At 45.6% G+C, this 22,012-nt stretch overlaps 1 protein-coding gene across 1 annotated transcript in view; it reads left to right on the forward strand.

The window, feature by feature from the left end:
* LOC142592634 (meckelin) overlaps window positions 1–22,012 on the forward strand; it is a 72,740-nt gene that overhangs the window by 15,155 nt on the left and 35,573 nt on the right. The window contains exons 6-18 of the mRNA XM_075704185.1: window positions 1,790–1,870; window positions 2,387–2,449; window positions 2,593–2,729; window positions 4,822–4,927; window positions 5,022–5,108; window positions 5,252–5,314; window positions 5,656–5,713; window positions 5,817–5,906; window positions 6,491–6,629; window positions 10,123–10,231; window positions 12,614–12,670; window positions 20,800–20,898; window positions 21,390–21,488. Coding sequence (XP_075560300.1) covers window positions 1,790–1,870; window positions 2,387–2,449; window positions 2,593–2,729; window positions 4,822–4,927; window positions 5,022–5,108; window positions 5,252–5,314; window positions 5,656–5,713; window positions 5,817–5,906; window positions 6,491–6,629; window positions 10,123–10,231; window positions 12,614–12,670; window positions 20,800–20,898; window positions 21,390–21,488 — 1,188 coding nt within the window. The remainder of the gene's footprint in view (window positions 1–1,789; window positions 1,871–2,386; window positions 2,450–2,592; window positions 2,730–4,821; window positions 4,928–5,021; window positions 5,109–5,251; window positions 5,315–5,655; window positions 5,714–5,816; window positions 5,907–6,490; window positions 6,630–10,122; window positions 10,232–12,613; window positions 12,671–20,799; window positions 20,899–21,389; window positions 21,489–22,012) is intronic.

Below are 22,012 nucleotides of genomic sequence, written 5' to 3' on the forward strand. Positions count from 1 at the left end.
TAGCACAATTATGCACAACATTTGCTCACACTCTTGTATTGAGAGCAGGGGTCAAACTTTACTTCGAGGCTAACATTCAGCGGCAAATAAATTCTTGCTTTTGAAATGTTAGGATTTCCCGTTTTCGAGTGCCTCTTTGATACAGGCATCTGAATGAATATTTGTCTGAACTCAGCAACCTTTTCATGTGTGTACAGGGTGTTTCACGTAACTTCAGCCAAAGTTTAAAATTATGCAAATGCACATAGCTGGACCGAACGAAGCTAATGTTGGTTGCCGTCGCTTGGAGATACTAATATTATTTTTTTTTTAATTCCGCGTTATCATATATTTAGTCTTAATTATCTAATAAACTTATCAATCATTATAGCTAGATGAAAATTGTCAATGAGAAAATTGTAGAGCAACATGAAAAAACTTCCGATAGAGCTTTCTGTTGCCCATTACGTGCTACATAAAAGGGCTTTACCGAGCGTGAAAGATTGCAGCTCGACTGGCCGCTCGAGGCACTTCGCGTGTATTTGCGGGCTTCTTTCGGGCTTGGAAAAAAAATACTTCTATGTAGCGCGTATTGAGCAACAGAAAGCTGTATCGGGAGTTCCACGTGTTGCTCTATAATTTTTTCATTTGCACTTTTCATCTAATTAGAATAACTGAGAAGTTGATTGATTCATTAAGACAAATTATATGATTAGGCGGAAGGCAAAAAGATAATCTGAGTATCTCCAAGCGACGGCAAGCAACACTACCTTGGTTCTGTCCAGCTGCGTAGCATTTGCATATTTTTCAAGTTTGGCTCAGGTGAAGTGAAGCGCCGTGTATGTTTTTAAGTTCATTTGTTTATTTTGCTTAGACAGCGTCCACAAGGAGCTCGTGGCGAAGACAAAAGTGTGCCTGTCGAGGCCCCGACCACCTTTATGCACATACCTATACAGTTGTGTGCATATGTGATTCACAGAATACCGCCGGATAGATAAATCTCTAAAGCCGTGGAAGCTATCTTCATGCGGCAGCTTTCTTTGGCTTTGGTCACTTTGCGGTTTGTGGGTTTCTGGCCGCTTATAGGAGCAGAGTCAACTGGGGCCCTAGGTATGCGCTGGCTGCTGTCTTGCCAAGCAAACATTGGCCACTGGTTGCGTGCCCGAACAGGGGCCCTGAGTATGTGATGTCGGTATGTGCTTATTCTTGGCCAGAATGGATGTCCCAAGGGGTCGCAAGGGGCGTGTAGCCTGAAATATATTAAATCGGTAGCACCCCATCTGCAACAGACACCTAGCTACGCCTCGAGCGCGGCCGCTTGATGAGCAACGATGTTGCAGCCAGGAGGGATATAGTGTGCATTGTTACGCAGTTTCCACGGCGGTGTTGCGATTTAGGCAAAATATTCTATGCCGTGGTACTATTTGGTGCTGTGGTTGGCCATGAGATTGCCACTTCGCGTCTCTGCGGACGTGCCCATAAGGTTTCGTGATTCACGGATGGCATAGAGATATAGAGCGGACCTCGCATGAAAGCTATCGCTGACATTGACAATCACCTTCAGTGGTTTCTGCGAAAGTGTTTTTTTCTTCATATCCATGCTCCGACAGACAGTTCAGTGTTTTCAAGATCCGCTGCTTTGGAGACTCTGGATACGTAACGACGGGAGTTAATCTTTCTTGCCCTGCTCCCATTATCTGCAGCGGAATATATCGTGGGTCGTAGCGTCCATTACACAGAGCTAGAACGTGTCCTAATCTGAATTGCGTGGCGCAAACTGCGCAACGAATTGGAATGTTTTTTATTTCAGTATATTCACGTTGCTGGAAGCTGCATTCCTGCAGAAAAGGTGGACGCCAACATTGATTCATTGTCCAGTGTCAAATATCAGGTACAGTAGAACAATGTGATTATTATACGTATAAGCATTCGGGTCCACCGGTAATCTAACCTACGCATTACATGACCTGCCCAGCTCCATTTTTTTTCATTAAGAGAAAGAACTGTAGCTGGGCAGGTCATGTAATGCGTAGGTTAGATAACCGGTGGACCATTAGGGTTACAGAATGGGTGCCAAGAGAAGGAAAGCGCAGTCGAGGACGGTAGAAGACTAGGTGAGGTGATGAAATTAAGAAATTTGCAGGCGCTAGTTGGAATCGGTTGGCGCAGGGAGATGCCTTCGTCCTGGAGTGGACATAAAATAGACTGATGATGATGATGAAGTATTCGGGTATCGTGCTTACAACTGCTGGCGGCTGTATCAGCATGAAAGTTTCGCGCCTGCACGCCTCAGAAGGCACCACACGTGCTGTTATGCTATAGCACCGCACGCTTCCATAGGTCCATTCTGCTCAACTCGTGTCTAGTAAAAAAAAAATGAAGATAATTACATTGTTTTCATTATCAGGGTGGTAGCATTTCATCAGAAGCACTTCGGAGCCTCCTTTTGCCTTCACTCTACAACTGCAAGGTAAGCATGTCATCTCAGTTGAGGGCATGAGTAATGCTTGTAATCCTTGCGGCGAACGTAGCACGACGGCTGCCAGCGATAGGTCTCGCAGCCCAACGCAGAAATGGACTGATTGCCATTTTGAATATTCTTAACTGTTTCAGGAACACGGCAACGAAAGTGCATGTGAGGCTCTTGCCAACCTCTGTGTTCTCACCTTGTATCATCGAAGCTCGGAAAGCGCCATCTGTGACAAATTTCTTGCACTGAGCGAACCGTCTTCGGGACTCAAAAAACAAAGGTGGAATGTTGAACTGAATGTTAAGCGTGTCCATCTTGTTTTATGGTAGATGTTTAGTATCTTAGTTGTGGAGCTCTCAAGTTATTGCTATTATTATCATATACTTGCATGACAGGGCTCTTGAATGACATGGTTCATGACATGTTCCCTGTTTTACACAATAACGTGCTTCTCCTATTCTTTTCATTAACATCGTTCAAATTTATTTTCTTCATTTGCGTTCTTCCAAATGTCATTTTTGTTCTTGCACTACTTGACCTTATGTTTCACCAAGCAATAAAGTTTCTTTTCACGAAGACGCTATTGGTTTCTTCCAGTAACAAAGTTTATTATGTCTGACTGACTCTTGTCCTTAGCGCCTTAATTAACGCTTTCACAAGGCATTTAAGGTGCGATGAGTGTCACTCAGCATCATTTGGACGCCCAAAATTTTTTGTGACTAGCAAGCGCCTATGCATACCGTAAAATTATGAGAGATGGCGCACCTCGGTAGACGTGGCCTACTTTTTTGTTTTTGGTATCATTTTCTATGTTGTGGAAAACGGTGGAAGATGACTAATCGCTGTAATTTTGGGCTATCTAGTTGACCGCGGAAGTAGCCAAGGGTGACGGGGCAGACACCGGGAATAAGCGAACAATGGGCGTTTCATTGCTCAAAGGGAGACACGGTTAAAGGGACCGACTACCAGTTTTCATGGCACCTATTTTTTTTTAATGCAATGGAAAGCTTGGCGATCAGAGTGTGTAATGATGATGTGGTAACGCGGAAAACGCCGTGGAACATTTTTTATCGGAATTTTTTGATCTGCAGTGAGGATGTAGTCGTTCACTGGAAACATGCTGAAGATGGTGATAGGTGAGCGTGATAGCGATTATACGCCGGCATTAGTGGGAGACAGACGAAAAGTGCGGCCGTGACAGTGAGAAAGTATTATTTTGTTTATAAAGCCGATGTTTCTGCGATTCATGTTTTCCAAAGTGTTAAAGTATTTCTGCGATAATAGCTACGTGTTTTCGTAGTTTACTGTCGTCCAATTGTTTTGGTATTTAACCAGTCAAAACGAAACCAATCGGATCGAAAACGAAACGACGCTTTTACACGTGATACACAGTTCAGCGTGTTGCCGCAGTCATGCGTGCGCTTTTGATTTCCGAAGCATAGAATAAAGCGCGAGTGTCTAATAATATATAGCAACCGTAATTTTGAGCAATAGTTATGTTGTATTTATTAACAGCCGACTTACGTAGAGTAATATCATAGACTACATCCGAAGTACGAATATTTAACCGCCAGGCCTCGCCACTTACTGGTTTTTCAGACTTCTATATTTAAAATGATAAATCCTACTTAAATCGTGAACAGCGTGCTGGATTCTATCATTATAAATCATAATCATTTCATTTCCTTCAACGTCTCACAACACATTCTGGCCAGTTGTTAGTCCCTTTAAGGTATCCCCGAACCCGCTACGAAACCCCTAAAAGCTTCTATAGTGTCTCCGTTCTGACAGCGCCTGATACAGGAGCTGTTATGCAACATGCCACAGTTGGAACTTTGTCTGTCGCATATCAGCTCGTACATACGCATGAATACTTTAGAAAGGTGAAATAGTTATGGATTGTGTTAGCCTTCTCTGTTCCCCGTTGTATTCTTGGTTGCGCAATGGAAAGTAGCGCACTCCTTCTTTTGACTCGATTTGCTCGGTCGTAATTTTACGTAAATGAAATTTACTCAGAGAGCGTACCGACAAACAGCCGGGATCCACACATAAGAACAGAATCGCTGCAAAAGCGCTGAGTGTGAATTTTGTCTCGATGGAACGCGGTTCAGCACTTTGAAATCTGTTGGGATGGCATCAGGCAAGCACGTCCAAATCATGTCTGTCAGTCACGAGTTGTATTCGAACAAAAGCCTCGTTAGGTCAGCCCCTTCTGATATGGCTGCATCTGAGCGCCCACAACTCTGAACGCCCTTTTTGTATATACAGAGGCCGAATGCATAGCGAATCATAGCACCAGTGTTCACAGAGCTCGCGGCTTAGGTGTTGTCAACCGTAAGATGTTCACCTATGCCTGCTATTCATATGCGCAGCAACCAGCGGGGCTTGCCGTGGCTGTTTTATTTGGATGACGATGCCAGCCTCGTTATTTCAAGGACGGACGTTCCAAACCAGTTCACTATAAAGCATTGGAAGAACGTAAGCTACTTCTTGGCGCTATAGTCCAGTGTATTTCATGCAGCATATACTGCCTAATGAAGACGCATACCTGTTCCGTCCTCTCTGCTTTCAGTCTTCTTACCTCCACTTTATCGTTGCCAAGTACAGCCTTGAAGGAAAGCTTACTACCATCGGGCCACTGAAGATAAGGGAGCTCAGCGTGAGTGCTTGCTTGCGCATTTTGCGATCCCAATAGAGACTGTAGGGGGAATAAAAATAATAATAATGTAGGGACCATATTTTTGTTGCATTATCATTATCCACGACTGCCGTAAGATTGAGAGCTGTTCATCTTGTCCCTAGCTATGCGGTACGTCTCTGGCGAATAAGGATGCACTTCGATTTGGAACCACGTTTGCTGAAGAGGTGAGCGAGGTACCTTTCTCTCTCTCTCTCTCTCTCTCTCTCTTTATTCTTTTTTTGCTTTGTGGCCTATTATGGAACTCGAGAAGTTAACAGGCGTTTGCTATTATGTGTTAAAGCATTATTTTTATCAGGCGATAACATTGCTGACAGTATTACGAGTCGCGGCTGCGCATATATTTATGCAATGAATCGGAACAACGAAAAACTGTTCGTTTGCATTTCATTATTATTTTTTCTCGGGGGTTCCGGGAGAATTCTACGCATGACTTTTTAACTTCTTGTTTCGGTTTGGCGAATTTAAGAAAAAGGAATAATAGGGTGCTATTTTACGTTTACTTTAGTGCCAAAAGCCAACTAGAGACCTGTGGGATGAATCGCTCCTCGTGTTCTATGACATTTGTGAGTATTGTAATTTCAGGTTTTTTTTCAACTTACTTACCTCCCACTTTAATCTCATATTGACAAGATGTTCACAATGGGAGGAATAATTTTCTTTTGTCAGTCTTAGAGGGCAGCCATAATGGTGTGAAGAAAATTTATCCAGTCCCGGTGAAGATCGAGAACTTTGAAAAGCACTCAAGAAGAAACAGTGGTAAGTCACAAGAGCACAAGTGCATGAAGTTGGGCTAATTTTCTCGACAGTGCAGAAGGCGGGCAAAGTGAGACGGGCCATGCAGTGGCTGTGTCGTTTGTGTGCTGTGCTGTTATTGCATTGTTGATCAGAAAAGAATGCACTTGTCGCCTCCGGAAAAATTCCGGATCCCATTATTAAAAATTCTAGGGTTTTGCGCGCGCCAAAACCAGTATCTGATTATGAGGCACTCCGTAGGGGGGGGGGGGGGGGGGGGACTCCGGATTAATTTTAACTACCTGGGGTTCTTTAACGTACGCACAATGGACGGAACACGAACATTTTTGCATTTCACCCCCGTCAAAATGCGGCCGCCGCGGCCGGGATTTGATTCCGTGGCCTCGTGCTTGACAGCGTGACAGCGCAATGTCATAGCTGCCAAGCGAACACGACGGGTGGATCCCGTCGTCATACGCAAGAAAATACATATACACAAAAGTGTGTAGCGTTAGTTTCCAATGCGCGACGTACATGCACCCATGTAATGTTGCCATCTTTCATGGTTGACCTTATGACTCCGCACGTCATGATTTGTGTGTTTTCAGAGGACGGAGCATTATCTTGGCAGCTGGTCAGAAGATTTTTCTTGGTTGATCCCATCACTGGGAAGGACAGCGACAGCGCCTCCCGAAGCGGACATCCCAAGGCCAAATTTTTACGCTATGCCGAGAAAGTAAACTTGCAGTGAGTATATACAGGCGATGTTACACGAAGAGGACGAGCATCTCAATTCTGGGTTTTGTGGGAACTTCGGGTCTCACAAGAGTACCGACCACCGCGGGTTCAAGCTTAGCGAGCCACAGGGCCGCGTCAGCCGTCAACCTCTAGCGCCGCGCGCGAGCTCAGGCCACAAGGGGCTACCGAGCGACGCACACAAGAACACAGTATTGCCCTGAGTTGACGGAAACCGTTTATTGTATCCGGCGGCACCCGACACTGCACAAACGCCCGGTCCCGGGACGGCGGGGAACCAAAGGGGTCCCGCACCAAGGGCGAAAAATATAGTCAGGGGCGCCTGTAGCACGTCGCTGCGAGAGCACAGGCTCAAGCTGGGACACGCCGCTAGGAAAAGTCCCGGCGGCTATGCTACTTGCACTCGCGATAACCAATGGGCCAATTCGCGAGAGCTCGGGCAATCTCCTTCGGCTTGGGCCACCGATAAGTGCGGCTCGGCGTGGTACGACCTCGCGCGAGCACTAGGCACCCGTTCTTCGGCTTAGCGTCCGGACAGGATCAACACGAGGTACGCGCTCCCCGCGCGGGCAAAGGCACCGTGCGTGAGCTCAGAACCTAGTCACAAAGGTGTCGGCGGACGAGAGGAAGCGTGCACGTACCCGGCGCAGTTCAAAGGAAGAAGAGACACGCTACTGCCATAGAATAAAGAACCAACTCTACCGCCACGAGAGTAGCCGCCAGTGGCCCCTCGTGACGTCTTAGCCCCGCCCTCGCCGCGAACCATGGCGCCTCGAATTCCCCAAATCCCCACAGTTTTTAATAACTAAAGAAACATTGTCAATATTCCTGGTGCAACGCACGCAGTGCTCCGGGGCAGTTTGCGCAAATAAAGTATCCACAAGATGTGCTGCGCAATGGTGTCGCAGCGCCATACCGCTACTCGTCGCTTGCCTTTGCCACTGTCCCGCTTGGTGTTTTTTGCGTTGATAGGCGGCTTAGACAAACTATATTTCAGTCAGAAACGTTTTAGTCGCTGTTTGGCAGAGAGAGAGAGAGAGAGAGAGAAAGGTAAAGGAAAGACAGGGAGGTTAACCCGAGATTATCACCGGTTGGCTACCCTGTACTGGGGGAGGGGCAAGGGGATGCAATAGGTGAGAGAGAGAAGGATAAAAAAAAAACCTGAACACACACGCACGTACACACGAACTGTTTCTGTGGGCACTGTCACGCAGCCCGCAAAGGCGTTCCTAGTCTTACGCAGTGTCACCGTACAGTCCTACGTCACACAGTGTACATTCACAATTTGTGAGAAAGTCCCGTGTCTTTCAAGTATCGCAGCAGCGCCTTCATAGCAGATCGCGCTGATGTTCGCGTAGGCCAGTTTCCAAGGATCTTGTTTTCTGACAATGGGCGCTTGTCCAGTTTGTCTAGGGTGGCTGAGAGGATCGCTATTTGTGGGTTAAAACGAGATCACTGACAAAGAAGATGCTCGATTGTTTCATTGCACCCGCAGAAGTCACAAAGTGGGCTGTTGGCCATTCCAATAAGGAAAGAGTAGGCATTTGAAAATGCTACTCCAAGCCATAGACGGACTAGAAGGGTGCAGTTACGTCGGGGAAGCTCGGGCGGAATACGGAGCTGTAAATTAGGGTCCAGGGTATGAAGGCGTGCACTTCTGAAATCGGATGAATTCCATTGGGCTAATGTCAGGTCACGCGCAAGTGCGGAAAGTTTTTTCGCTGCGTCGGCTCTGGAAAGAGGAATGGCAACGCAGTTGACGCCTTCATGGGCAGATCGGGCAGCTGCGTCTGCTCGATCATTGCCATGTATGCCACAGTGACTAGGCAACCACTGATATTTTATATCGTGTCCTTCGTCAACTAGTCGATGGTGGAATTCTCTGATTTCTGCGACGAGCTGCTCATGTGATCCATGGCGCAGTGCTGAGAGTACACTCTGTAGGGCTGCCTTGGAATCACAAAAGACTGGCCATGCGTGGGGTGGTTCCTCCTGGATGAAATGAAGAGCCGCACGCAGGGCTACCAGTTCAGCAGCTGTCGTTGATGATACATGTGACGTTTTTAGCTGTATTCTGACGGATCGTCTTGGTATCACCACAGCGGCAGCTGCACTTGCAGATGTGACTGAGCCATCGATGTAAACGTGTACGCGGCCACTGTGCACTTCATGTAGAAGTTCTAATGTGGCCTGCTTAAGGGCAAACGACGGCATGTTTGATTTCTTCATGATTCCTGGGATGGTGAGGCGTATTTCAGGTCTGTGCAGGCACCATAAAGGGGAGGATGGTCTTGCTGCAGGCATGTAGTTCGATGGCAATGAGGCACGATTGGCATCAATTATACGACTGAAAGTTGTGTGTGGCCTTTCTGTGGGTAGAGCGGCAAGATGGTGAGAAGGTAGTCGGGCAATGTGCCGTATATGCGCCCTGAGAGCGTCGGTTGCCAAGTATGTTGATATTGGGTGATCTCGGGCTAGCACAATCGTTGCCGCTGTAGACGCACACCTCGGAAGACCGAGACACGTCCTTAGGGCTTAAGCTTGTAGTCCCTGGAGTACACGCAGGTTTGCTTTGCAGGTGTTTCCATGCACAGGAAGGCTGTATCTTGCGTAACCGAGGAACAAGGCGTTATAAAGCTGCAGCATTGACCGCACCGATGTGCCCCATGACTTTCCGCCCAGAAATTTGAGGAGATGTATTATTGTAATTAACCTCTTCTTTAGGTATGAAACATGCGGGCTCCATGATAGGTCGCGGTCAATAATTACTCCTAAAAAGCGGTGTTTCCGTGCATTTGCAACTGCCTGCCCATTGACGTTTACATTGTAACGCTTCATTGCCTTCCGAGTGAATGGAACAAGGCAGCATTTCTCTGAAGACAGCTCTAAGTTCTGTTTTCGCAAGTACAGTGATGTTAACGTAGCTGCCTTTTGTAGCCGTGCTCGTAGCTGCAGTCGTGTTACAGCAGACGCCCAAATGCAGATGTCGTCGGCATATATTGATACTTGAACTGTGTTGGGCAAGCATCTGACTAGGCCAACGAACACTAGGCTGAATAGCGTCGGGCTCCGCCCCCCCCCCCCCAACACTCCGCCTTGCGGTACTCCACGGAACGTTTGGTGTTGAGTCGTGGCGCCATCCTCGGTCATCACGAAGAAATGTCTGTCGGTCAAATAACTGTACAGCCACTGAAAAGTGCGGCCACCGATTCCGGCTTCAAACAGAGCATCTATAATGGCAGAATGTGCTATATTATCATAGGTGCCTTTTATGTTTAGGAATAGTTTATGTCTAGGACTGTTTGGCAGCCTTGCACAAATGTCTTAAGGGGCTAATGCGCTGCCTGTATGCTAGGGACCACGTGGGATCATGCCTTTAAAGGGCGACGCGTATTTTTCCTACTTTATTATTATTATTAATATTATTATTATTATTATTATTATTATTATTATTATTATTATTATTATTATTATTTTTGCACAGCATCACGCTCCACAAGAAAGGAAAGCCCGGCTCCATACACCCGCCTCTTATTACCATCGGTTACGCCGAAGCTTCGAGGGATGCCTACGAGCAGAACGCCAAATTGCCGGTGAGTGTCGGAGGCGCGATCCTCATGCATGGAAGACCACGCCGGGGCAAGCTTCCCAAATGAACTTACGGAGCTTTCCAATAAGTGAACAGGAACACTCAGAATTGCTTTCAAAGGGCTCTCGCTGAGAGAGCAGTAATACATATAGCCCATTGCGGACGACGACAAACATAGAAGGAACTGCACACAATTGGAGCTCTGCATGCCTCTTGTGAAAGCATCCCTTTCTTTCTGTATGTGCGGCTTTCCCCCTCCGACCCGTCCGCGAGTGCGTTAATTGGGACATATGGTACCGTCGGCGGGCGCGTGGTACCGCATGTTCAGTGCCTGCGATGTAAGATCAGTAATGGCGCTCCTATGACGTCACATTTATCACCTAGGGGGTCGTGAACGCGCTCCACGCTCCCTTTTTTAAGAGACACGTATATGGTGTTGTCGGACTCAGTGACACACCAGTCTGCGTTCTGATTACAACAGCGTCAACAAACTTTACCAATAGATCACATTTAGTGGGTATATTTTGTTGTTTATTTATTTTATTATTTACAGCGTACTGCAGATCTTAAATGGATCCTGGCAGGAGAGGCAAAATAAAAAAGACAACAACAGTAATAACAACAAAAAGCATAGCAAAGTACATTGCAGTAAAGAGAATATGTAAAGAATGACTCATAGCAGGAACAGGAAGCAATCAATGTGCAACTGTCAATAAACAATTTTGTCAAAGGCATCAATGCTGGTTAGTAGATAAGTCGGGAGTAAATTTCATTGAGTTACTGTGCGCGGAAAGAAACAGTATTTAAAAACATTGACTCTAGCGTTGTACGGCGTTAAAGATTCCACGTGATAATTTCTTGTTAGGCGTGTTGTGGTGGACTTAATAGATGGATGGAGAGTTTGTTATTTTTGATCAAGAAAAGTAACTTCAATCTTAGAATTTTTTTTGCATTTCCAGTGTCTGCATGTTATGTTGCGCCATGAGAGTGGTGGGAGAGTCAGTAGAGCGGTATTTGTTAAAGATAAATCGAACAGATTTTCGCTTGGTCCTTTCCAACGCCTCAATGCTATGCTTTGTGTAAGGGTCCGAGACGGTGCATGCGTACTCGAGTTTAGGTCTGATGATTGAGGTGTAGACTGAGAGCTTTGCCCTTGTAGGGGCAGCTTTTAATTTGTGCCTGAGGAAGCAGAGTTTCTTAAAAGCTGACGTGCATATGTTTGATATATTTTTATTCCAACTAAGATTATTGGTTATAGTAACACCTAGGTAAGTGTATTCATTAACTTCCTCGAGCGGGTGAGATTGAAAGTTATATGAAAATGGTAGGCTGCTCTTTTTATTGATAACTTTCATGAAGACTTTTGTCATTGTTAAGCTTCATGTCCGATTGATTGCACCAGGAATGAATGTTCTGAAGGTTAGAATTAAGCATGGCTTGATCTTCAGAAGACCTAATATCATTAAACAATACACAATCGTCGGCAAAAAGCTTAATCTGCACTGGTTCACTAATCATATCAACAATTTCATTTATGTATACCTAAACGATTGATGGTCCCAGCACACTTCTCTGCGGTACGCCAGAAGTGACTGTGAGGTAGCTGGAACAACGAGAATCAGTACTGACGAACTGTGCGTGATTAGAAAGGTAAGCAGACACTCAGTTAATTATGAAAGAAGGAGGACGGCGTTGGGCTACTAAGCACGAGGTCGCGGGATCGAATCCCGGCCACGGCGGCCGCATTTCGATGGGGGCGAAATGCGAAAACACCCGTGTGCTTAGATTTAGGTGCACGTTAAAGAACTCCAGGTGGTCAAAATTTCCGGAGTCCTACGCTACGGCGTGCCTCATAATCAGAAAGTGGTTTTGGCACGTAAAACCCCAAATATTATTATTGTTATTATTATGAAAGAAGGAAGCCCAGTAGTTTCAAGCTTACATATTAGTTTTGCATGTGAAACAAAGTCAAACGCTTTCTTGAAATCTAGAAAAATAACGTTATATAGACGGTGGAAACAGAGAGAGAGAGAAAAAAGAAATCGGGCTTGAGTCTTCTTGTCAGTAATGATACGCTTTATAATGATGCAAGGCTATAGTTGCTACTTTTATACTGTCTCTTATGAAGAATTCTCACGTATGCTGCTTAATCGGTTTTCATATAGCAGAACTTAATTTAGCTGAAATGTACCGAGATACTGCTACCGGAAGCAATTTCCGAACATGTGACAGTTGTAGACCATAAGTGATGCGCAAATTGAATGTTGAGCGGTAGTCTGCGTGTCAACAGTTTTTTTTTTCAGATGGTTTCTTTTTCGTTCCTATTATCACTGGTGTGTAATGAGATGGCGTCGGATACATTCACACTATTTCTCCTTTCTCTTAGCTGTCGTTCTCAATCACCTATTCGTCAGACTTCAACCAGGCGGCGCAAGATATGCCGGTAAGTTTTGCTGTGTTTCTGCTGTCATCTCCATTACCTTCCACACTCATGTTCGTCTACTGCCACAGAAATGGGAGGATGACGGAATGAACGAAGACGAGGGGTAGTGAGAGGAAAAGAATATTTAAAAAGATGCACGTGTCTAATAAGAAGGCGGGTTCTATAACGAGGGCTGTATAGGCACGCTATAGGCCCATACGTCCTGAAATGGCGGCTTGGGTGGATGAATGGATGCTATGAGCGTCCCCTTTGTAACGGAGTGGTGACTTGCCCCACCAAGCTCTCGTTAATACATTGCCTAATGCCCTACCTATGTTAAAACGAAAAAAAGAAAAGGAAAGAAAAAACCCCACGATGAATTTATATAACCAAACTTTCTGAACCCCTATTGTGAACTTCCTTTTTGCGCCTCCGTTGTTTGTCGTTTCCCTAGTTCCACCAATCTTCCAATCGCCGCTTATTAATCTCTACTGCGGACATGTTTACTTTCCCCCTGCTCTCGTTGAACCCAAGTGCTCCAAGAAGGCCATAGATGCCTAAATCAGCCGCTGGGCAGATATCTTCACATTATAATAAAACATGCTCCATTGTTTCCCTAGCTTTACCGCAGCAAGCACATGCGTCTTCCTCCTTATATCTTGCTTTATAGGTGCTTGTTCTAAGGCATCTTGATCTCGCTCCGAAAAGTAATGAGCCTCCCTTTGAATTATCATAAAATGTTTCTCTCCTGATTTCGTTTTTTGCTCTTAAGTAGCTACTCATAATAGGTTTCTTTTCCATTGCGGCCACCCATTAGATTATCTCATCCTCACTGACTTTCCGCTTGACGTTCTTTGTTGCCATGTTGCTCTCCATACAGGTCGCATACTTGCTGGTAATCTTCCTAATTCTTTTCCTCCACTATGAATCAATGTTTTTCCTGTACAAATACTTCAACACTCTCCCAGCCCATTTACTTTATTCCATATTCCTCGGTCGCTCTTCGTAATCAATTTTAATGTGAGCTTCTCTCACGTCAAAGCTTGCCCAGCCCATACAGGTCACATACTCGCTGGTAATCTTCCTAATTTCTTTCCTCCACTATGAATCATTGTTTTTACTGTACAAAAACTTCAACACTCTCCCAGCCCATTTACTTTCTTCCGTATTCCTCGGTCGCTCTTCGTAATCAATTTTAATGTGAGCTTCTCTCACGTCAAAGCTTGCCCAGCCCATATCACCCTGCACAGACTCATTTGTAGTCTCCCCTTGAGCACCCAATGCGAGGCGACCCACTGCCCTTTGGTTCCCATCGAGTCCTGATTGTACCCCTGATTTAAAGCAAACAACCGCATTTCCATAAGTAAGTCCTGGAACCATTACACCTTTCCACACACCTCGGAGCACCTCGTGCCTATTGTATCGCCATAGCTCTCTGTGTATCACTATGGTTCGCATTTCTCTTCCCTTTTGCTCATTGTTTTTTCCTGTGTTTCCATATATCTGCTGCCTTCGTTTATCCATATACCAAGGTAATTATATTGTCTTACCCGAGGTATTTCGTGGCCCTGAATTGACACTGTCTGTTCACTGTTTTCATTGAATACCATAACACCTGATATTTTAACGCTAAATTTCAGACCTAAATGCTCGCCTTCCTGTCCACAGACATTAGCCAGACGTTGCAGATCGCTTTGCTTGTTAGCTAGCAGCACAATGTCGTTCGCATAAAACAAACCTGGAAGCTGCTGCTCTACTACTGTACTGCTTGTTTGTATGAGAGATTAAACCCGATATTACTTTCCTCTAACGCCCTTTCCATCCTCACCATGTACATCATAAAGAGCAGTGGGGATAAAGGGCACCCCTGCCTCAGTCCCTTGTTGATATCAACTTTCTCGTCGCTCTCCAACCCTTCCCATTCATCGCAAACGGCATTTTCTAGGTAAATCTCCCTCAAGAGCTGTGTACAATCGTCGCCCAAGCCTTGCCCTTCTAGAATATCCCACAAAACGTTGCGGTCTACGTTTTCATACGCTCGTATCATGTCTAAAAAGGCCACATATAACGGTCTCCTTTCTACTTTGGATATTTCAGTACACTGAGTAAGGAGAAACAAGTTATCATCCAGACGCCTACATATTCTGCAGCCATTCTGAAGTTCTCCCAAAATGCCATTATTCTCTGCCCATGCTTGCAGCTTTAATTTAATTGCCTGCATTGCTAACCTGTATATTACCGATGTACACTGTAAACGAAAATAAACCCACCTGGGAGTTTTTAACAGGTGATGTGCCCTAAAACCTCCCCTCCTCAAATATTTACTCCGATGTATGGGAGCAAAACAGTGCCATTCCCTCGTTTCACTCCGCTGGCTAGCTGCGGGAGTATTAGGGCGACATGACGCGATTTTACTCCGCTTAAAAGTCTTGTTCTCCCGTGATACTCCGACAGGGAGTTTTAAAAAACCCCTCCGCCGAAGCAGGTTGGTCACGTGGCGCTTCTCATGAGGCTGTACGCCTTGGCAGCGACCGGGCGCGTTCGGCGGAGTCGGCAGTGCTCATGGCTGACGGTTTGTTTACATCTGTGAAGTGTCGTTCCGTGACAGCGTTTCGTCAATTTGTTTCCCGTATTTCCTTCCAGAAAGTGTTATAGGCATGCCTGAAGCTCACTGTATCTCAGCTTCAAGTACGTTAGCTCTGATTACTTTGTCGACAACGACGAATGCAAGAGCAACGTTTTCTAGTGCGGAAAAAGGCTTAGGTATACCTCGAAGCTGCTCACTGGCTCGTGATGTCGGCTCAGGTTCTGACTGTTTTCGTGCTGCGTGACCCTGGCTTGTGTTCTTCAGTACGTGAAATACGACTTTTATGTCCTTTTGGGTACATGCTGACAACGTCTGGTGTATGTTTGAAAGGACCGCGTAGCAATGGCAACAGCAGCCACTGTTCGAGCGACTACGTCCGTGGTCGCACATGGGTGGCGTACCCCAAGTTCGTTGCGGTGCTGTTGCCAGTGAGAAAGACCGGAGTGCAAGCAACAGTTTTTATGCATCTGTAAACGGATATTCTGTGAACGGATAACGAAAATAACTCCGAGGTGGGAGTATAACGCTTGTCCTCTAGCGACCCCCCGGTTCGGAGTTTATTATGCTCCGTATGATCGGAGTAGAATTTTTACTCCGTGCGAGCGGAATTTTTTCGTGGTATTATGGGAGTTATTTTTTCTATCTTTTCTTTCTTTTTTGCTTTGCAATGGACGGAGTTTTTTCGAGGTGCAACGGGAGTATAAAAAGAGGCATCGCGTGAGTTTGCGCGAACATCTTTACTTACAGAGGCTGCTGGTCAAATTTCGAAATATGCACACGAGACTGCGTCAAATTCGACGAAACAAGTCAATGAAAGCACATATATCATGACATACATAAACATTTCAGAAACGCCCAATGCAGAAATTTGAAATACATCCCGAGTACACGCGATACTCAAGAAGCAACGGGGCCAGTATATATAGTCACGATACTGTGTGCCTCGAAACCGCCTAGGGAGCAGCTGTGCTGTTTTCAGAATTACGACTCACATGCTCGTTCATACGAGATGTGCCTCTCTGATTTTAACAGAATACCTTAATCAACATAAAACTGTTAATTCAGAATAGTGAGAGAAAAAGTTAATGGCGTAAATTTTCACAATTAGCATGCCATTCTATGAGTGCTGGAGCGACTTCGCACACTGCCGGCGTTCGCGACCAAAAAGTAGTGCGTTAGTTACAGTAAGCAAGAAAAATGTAAGTGCGTCTGCTTCACAGCAAAATTAAATTTTTTGCGATATAGTGGTAGCAACAAATTATTACGTGTGAGCATGACCCGCAGCAGCCGACGTAACACCGAAAAATGCGCAGTCATACATTTTATACACCGCACTACTTGCTCCGCGTCCAAGCAATATCTCTCGGTTGTGAAAAGGAGCTACATCGCTGATCTGTCGAGTGAATCCTTAAACTCGGAGCCAGCAGGCATGCGTCTAAATCAGTGTCTCGGAAAGAGCGTAATGTTAATGCAATATCGGAAGCGACGACGTGACCAAAACCTATATGCGCGATAACAATTCGATGCACATCGCTCAATAAGAAGCTTTATTTACAGTTCGCATACTTATGTCCTACCGTTTTTCTTCGGGTGAGAATATCCGTTCGCAGATACATAAAAACAGTTGCTTGCACTCCGATCTTTCTCACTGGAAACACAGCACCGCAACGAACTTGGGGTACGCCATTCAGGTGCGACTAGCACGGACGTCGTCGCTCGAACAGTGGCTGCTGTTGCCATTGCTACGCGGTCCTTTCAAACATTACACCGGACGTTGTCAGCATGTACCCAAAAGGACATAAAAGTCGTATTTCACGTAGTGAAGAACACAAGCCAGGGTCACGCAGCAGGAAAACACAGTCAGAACCTGAGCCGACATCACGAGCCAGTGAGCAGCTTCGAGGTATACCTAAGCCTTTTTCCGCACTTGAAAACGTTGCTCTTGCATTCATCGTTGTCAGCTAAGTGATCAGAGCTAACGTACTTGAAGCTGAGAAACAGCGAGCTTCAGGCATGCCTAGAAACTTTCTGGAAGGATATACGGGAAACAAATTGACGAAACGCTGTCACGGAACGACACTTCACAAATGTAAACAAACCGTCAGCCATGATCACTGCCGACTCCGCCGAATGCGCCCGGTAGCTGGCGAGGCGCACAGCCTCATGGGAAGCACCACGGGACCAACCTCTTTCGGCGGTAGGGGAGTTTTTTAAAACTCCCTGTCGGAGTTTCACGGGAGAACAAGATTTTTAAGCGGAGTAAAATCGCGTCATGTCGCCCTAATACTCCCGCAGCTAGCCAGCGGAGTGAAACGAGGGAATGGCGCTGTTTTGCTCCCATACATCTGAGTACATATTTGAGGAGGGGAGGTTTTAGGGCACATGACCTGTTAAAAACTCCCAGGTGGGTTTATTTTCGTTTACAGTGCAGTGTAATTACCGATGTCAACGGTCTGTATGAGTTAGTTCCATCTTTCTTCCCCTTACCTTCATACATTAAATTTATTCAACTTTGTCGTCAACTGTGCGGTATTCGTCTATCTTTTAAACTTTTTCTACTGCTTTCAACACAGCTTCCTTACTTTTTGGACCTAATTCATTAATCAGCCTGACGGGAACATCGCTAGCCCTGTGGCTGAGCGCTTAGGAATTTCCTCTTCGGCTTTTTTCCAGTTGAAATTTGTCAGCACCAGCTCCTTTTCCATCTGGTTCTCTTTCATGCTCTTTTTTTTGCTCAAGCACAACCTCGTCATTGCCTTGGAAAGATTAGGCTGTTATATCTCAGAGGTAATTTAATGCCGCGTCCCCTTGCAGTTTGTTTCCATCTTCGTCTGGGATATGTTGTATTGTTCCAGACTTCCTGCCCAATAAAGTTTATGTTGTTCCAAGATATTCTAGGTGCGGCTTTCTTTTTCCCACGTATTTCTGACAACCAACGTTCACTTTCATCTCTATCTTTTGCTTGAACAAGTATTGGAACCATATATTTTTTTCTCTCGGTATATTTCCCATTTTATGGCTACTTTATCTTGCGGTAACTGCGCTTTTTTTGCCTGCTTGTGCTCTCGGGATGCTTTCAGTCGTTCGGCGATCGCTTCTCGTATCTCCCTGTTCTACCAGCTTTTAGCTTTCTTTTTTCATTTGCAACGAGCATGTTGTTTCTCTTTCTGTATTTCTGTCGTTACTACACTTAGTGGCTTGTGGAGGCTTGGCAGCGCCTTCTACATTTGACAGGGCCAACTTTTCGGTGGAAAAAAAGTCAACATTTGCCGTTCGAAGCTTGTTGCGCCAAGTCGTCCACTGCGCCAGCTCACATCACATCACATACACAGAGCAAACAACAGTGCAAGGGAGAACATTCGCCACAACATCGCGTCACAATCCATTACGAAGACACCCATCTTTATTTTTATCACTCATTCTATAACGGCAGGCATTACACCTGTAAAACTTGAGGGTTTTGCATGAATTCAGAGCAATTGTTTCACCCCGATTTTCAACCAAGTACCACATACATGTGTTCTTAGTGCCAACACACATCTGTTATTTCGGTCTTAAGATGAAATGAACATTAGCTTAAAATAATTTACAAAAACTACATTTTAATCTTGACTAACACAGCACGCGCGCAACCTGTAGTTTTTCGCTGGTACTGAAGACATAGCTAAAGCATATGCTTTAGTGAAAAGGCAGTTAAAAAAATTCACCGACGATTTCGATACTCCCTAATGCGAAATATGAGCGTAGCTCTATAGGTGTTTTCGTTTCGCGATATATTGGGTGGCGCGGATTATCTCTCTCCTGCGGCACATTAGAAACGGAGCGAAGTGTGGCGCAACTGCCTCGCTAATCTGGAGATTTCGAGAGGCAGCGCGTGGGTGACGCGTGGGCGCGATTCACAGCAGCCCCCGCCCACATACCTCCGCTCATGGCAGCGCTTTGTTTCTATATACTAGGTGTTTCAGCGAACACTTTCATTTTTTAATTGCCTGTGGCAGATAGAGCAATTCTAGTCCATGAGCTGGTCTACTCAAAGAGGCGGATATTACTTGCGAAAGAAGTGAAATGCATAATCGACTAATGGCGCCAGTTTGACTAAGGCGCCCGTTTTTGGGGCAAGCGTCGGCGTCGGCGGCGTAACTGAGCGAACGAGCACAGCGAAAAATGAAAGAGCGAACGCGGAGCGGGAGATGAAAGATGCGAGCCGCGAATTGCGGAGACCAATGAGAACAGCCCCTTCAGTGACGTGCGCGCGGGAAACTGGTGTCATGCGGACCCGCCCGACTGCTCGATCCGCACTCGTATCTAGTCTCCGCCGAAGCGCTCCTTTCGTACTATCGTCTGCTCGCGTCAGCTCTCGTCGCACTTGTTTCAATTCTCATGGTTTGCGATTGTTTTGTAATCTGATTGTGTGCGCGACGCGAATTGTGTAGTACTCTCTGGAAGACACGCGGCACCAGTGATTACACTGGAACCTTCGACGAGTCATGCATAAAAGCCGACGCGTTGACCCGCAGATCAGGTTTTCGACGATTGCCGACTATGCTACATATCTCTCTCGAATTCTTTGCCTCAATATATCGCGAAATGAAAACACGTATAGAGCTGCGCTCAAATTTCGCATTAGGGACTATCGTAATCATCGGTGAATTTTTTTATATATTACTTTCAATGCCATCGTGAACCATACTGTATCACGGTGTACATGTATCAAATAATGTAAATTTGTTGCTGAACAGGCTCCGCGAAATTTTTCATTTCACTTTTCAGAAATTGGAAATCCTCGATTTTCTATTCGATATTGAACTTTGATTTTTCTCAAATACGCATGTTCGCGATTTGCTTAGAAAATTTTTGTATTCGAACAACCCTATCAATTTCTATTATTTTGCTCGTGTGCTCAGTACGGACGACGATAAGAGGAAACGTGGGAAGGAGGGAGGACGCGTTGAGGCACCGCACCGCGTGCCGCACACCATTGCGACGGCAATGCATAAGACGACCGTATGGCTCCTGCAGTTGTACAACATTAAACTTCATTGATATTTTGAAAGACTTCGATTTTTTTCTCCCATGTGTGAGAAAGCTAAATTCTTCCACTTCCTGACAAAGCCTACGCATGCGCCATGCGGACAAGTCGGTATACCATTCTGCAGCATTTCGCCATATAAGGCAGGGTAACGTTTACTGTGCTAAACCGGTTCGCGAACCGTTATATGTTTCTATTTCTCTGAACCGGAACGAAAGCGGAGCGCTCTAAACCCGAACCCCAATCTAACCGGTATTTTTTTAGTTGCGACACCCTGCTTTAAAGCAAAGTCGGCATATATCGATTTGTTTCCTATGCACTAGTAGACTTCTGTGTACTGTCGCGGAATATTTTTTTACATTTGAGTTGTAGGCTGTTCGATTTTGCTTTAAGTATCTGAGCTTTACATCGCTGATTTGTTTTTTGAAGCACTTTGTGAGAAAGTCAAGAGTCGCACTTTCTAATCACGGCACACCGAAAGAATATAGGTTCAAGGGCAATTTGTTCATGTCAGCACTTCGGTGACCTTTGCAGATTGCATTAGGTGTCCTGAGTGCCTTTGCAATTCTGTGGGCCTGCATTCAGACCTGGAGCTGGACCCGAAGATCAGGGAAGGTCTCCATTAACATTGTGGTGCGTACTGTGTGAACATGACGTCTATGGTGTACTAGTTCGGCCAATATAGTATGCTCACAATGCTGTAGTGCTTTAATCTAGGCACATTGGTTGCAGAACTTTCGAATATTTGTCAGGGCTTTCGCTCGGAGTTACACATGATTCAGAGTGATGTCTTACTGCTGCAATTATTGCTTGCCGCAATGCCTGCACACGCAGCGTACGCGTGTACTGTGAATAGCTATGAAACCCACAGAGGCACGTTGACAGCCTTACAGTGAACATTAATTGAACCAGCTGTTTTGCGCCGGTGTTGTAGCTAGACTGTGGCTGTACTAACATGCTCGGAATTTTGTGAGCAACGTCTGAAAAGAGGGAGTGTTGTGTTAGAACGGAAGACTGCTACTTGAAGGTCAAATGCTCCACGAAATATAAAGAGCGACGTCGTTAAGGAAAGGGAATTTACGAAAGACTGTCGTATTGTTTATGCTTGTTTTCTTTATCTGCAGACACTCGTCAAGCTCATCATATACACTTGTTCCAGTCTGTCCAGTGTTTTCCTTGTGGTGGTTCTTTGTACATGCCTTAACTGGCTTTTGATGTATAAGGTAAGCAGTTTTTTTTTAAACACAGAGCTGTATTATTTTCTTCGAGGTTTGCGCTCGATGAAATTTGAGCAAGAACTTACTGCACTAATGCGTCCGTGGGTCATTAAAGGCAATATTACTCAGCATTTGTAGCCGAACCCTATCATGTAGGCAGCTCTGATAACGAGTTGCAGTGTGCTGATAAATCGATATAGACTCTGAGCTCCGTGGTTTGCATGGGTGAAGCCACAGGAAAAACGTGCGGCTTGCTGAACTTTCATATCACTCGATCGCTGGAAATCGAACTCTCGGTCTCGCCAAACAGTCCTTGCTGACAGCTTACTAGGGCTACTCCCATAGTCGATTTTACGGCACTTGCCCCTCCGCGGCACCTCGACGCTATCCACATGGGCGTTGCATCTGATTCAGGAAGCATCAACGAACTGTACATCAATCAAGTTGTCTGCTGTTCCTTTTATAGCAATCAACGAGGGGCGAATAATAGCGGCCCTACGCTGGAGCCAACGTTTCCACAAAGGGACTTC

The sequence above is a fragment of the Dermacentor variabilis genome, chromosome 1, assembly GCF_050947875.1.
Source record: "Dermacentor variabilis isolate Ectoservices chromosome 1, ASM5094787v1, whole genome shotgun sequence".
NCBI classification, from domain to species: Eukaryota; Metazoa; Arthropoda; class Arachnida; order Ixodida; family Ixodidae; genus Dermacentor; species Dermacentor variabilis.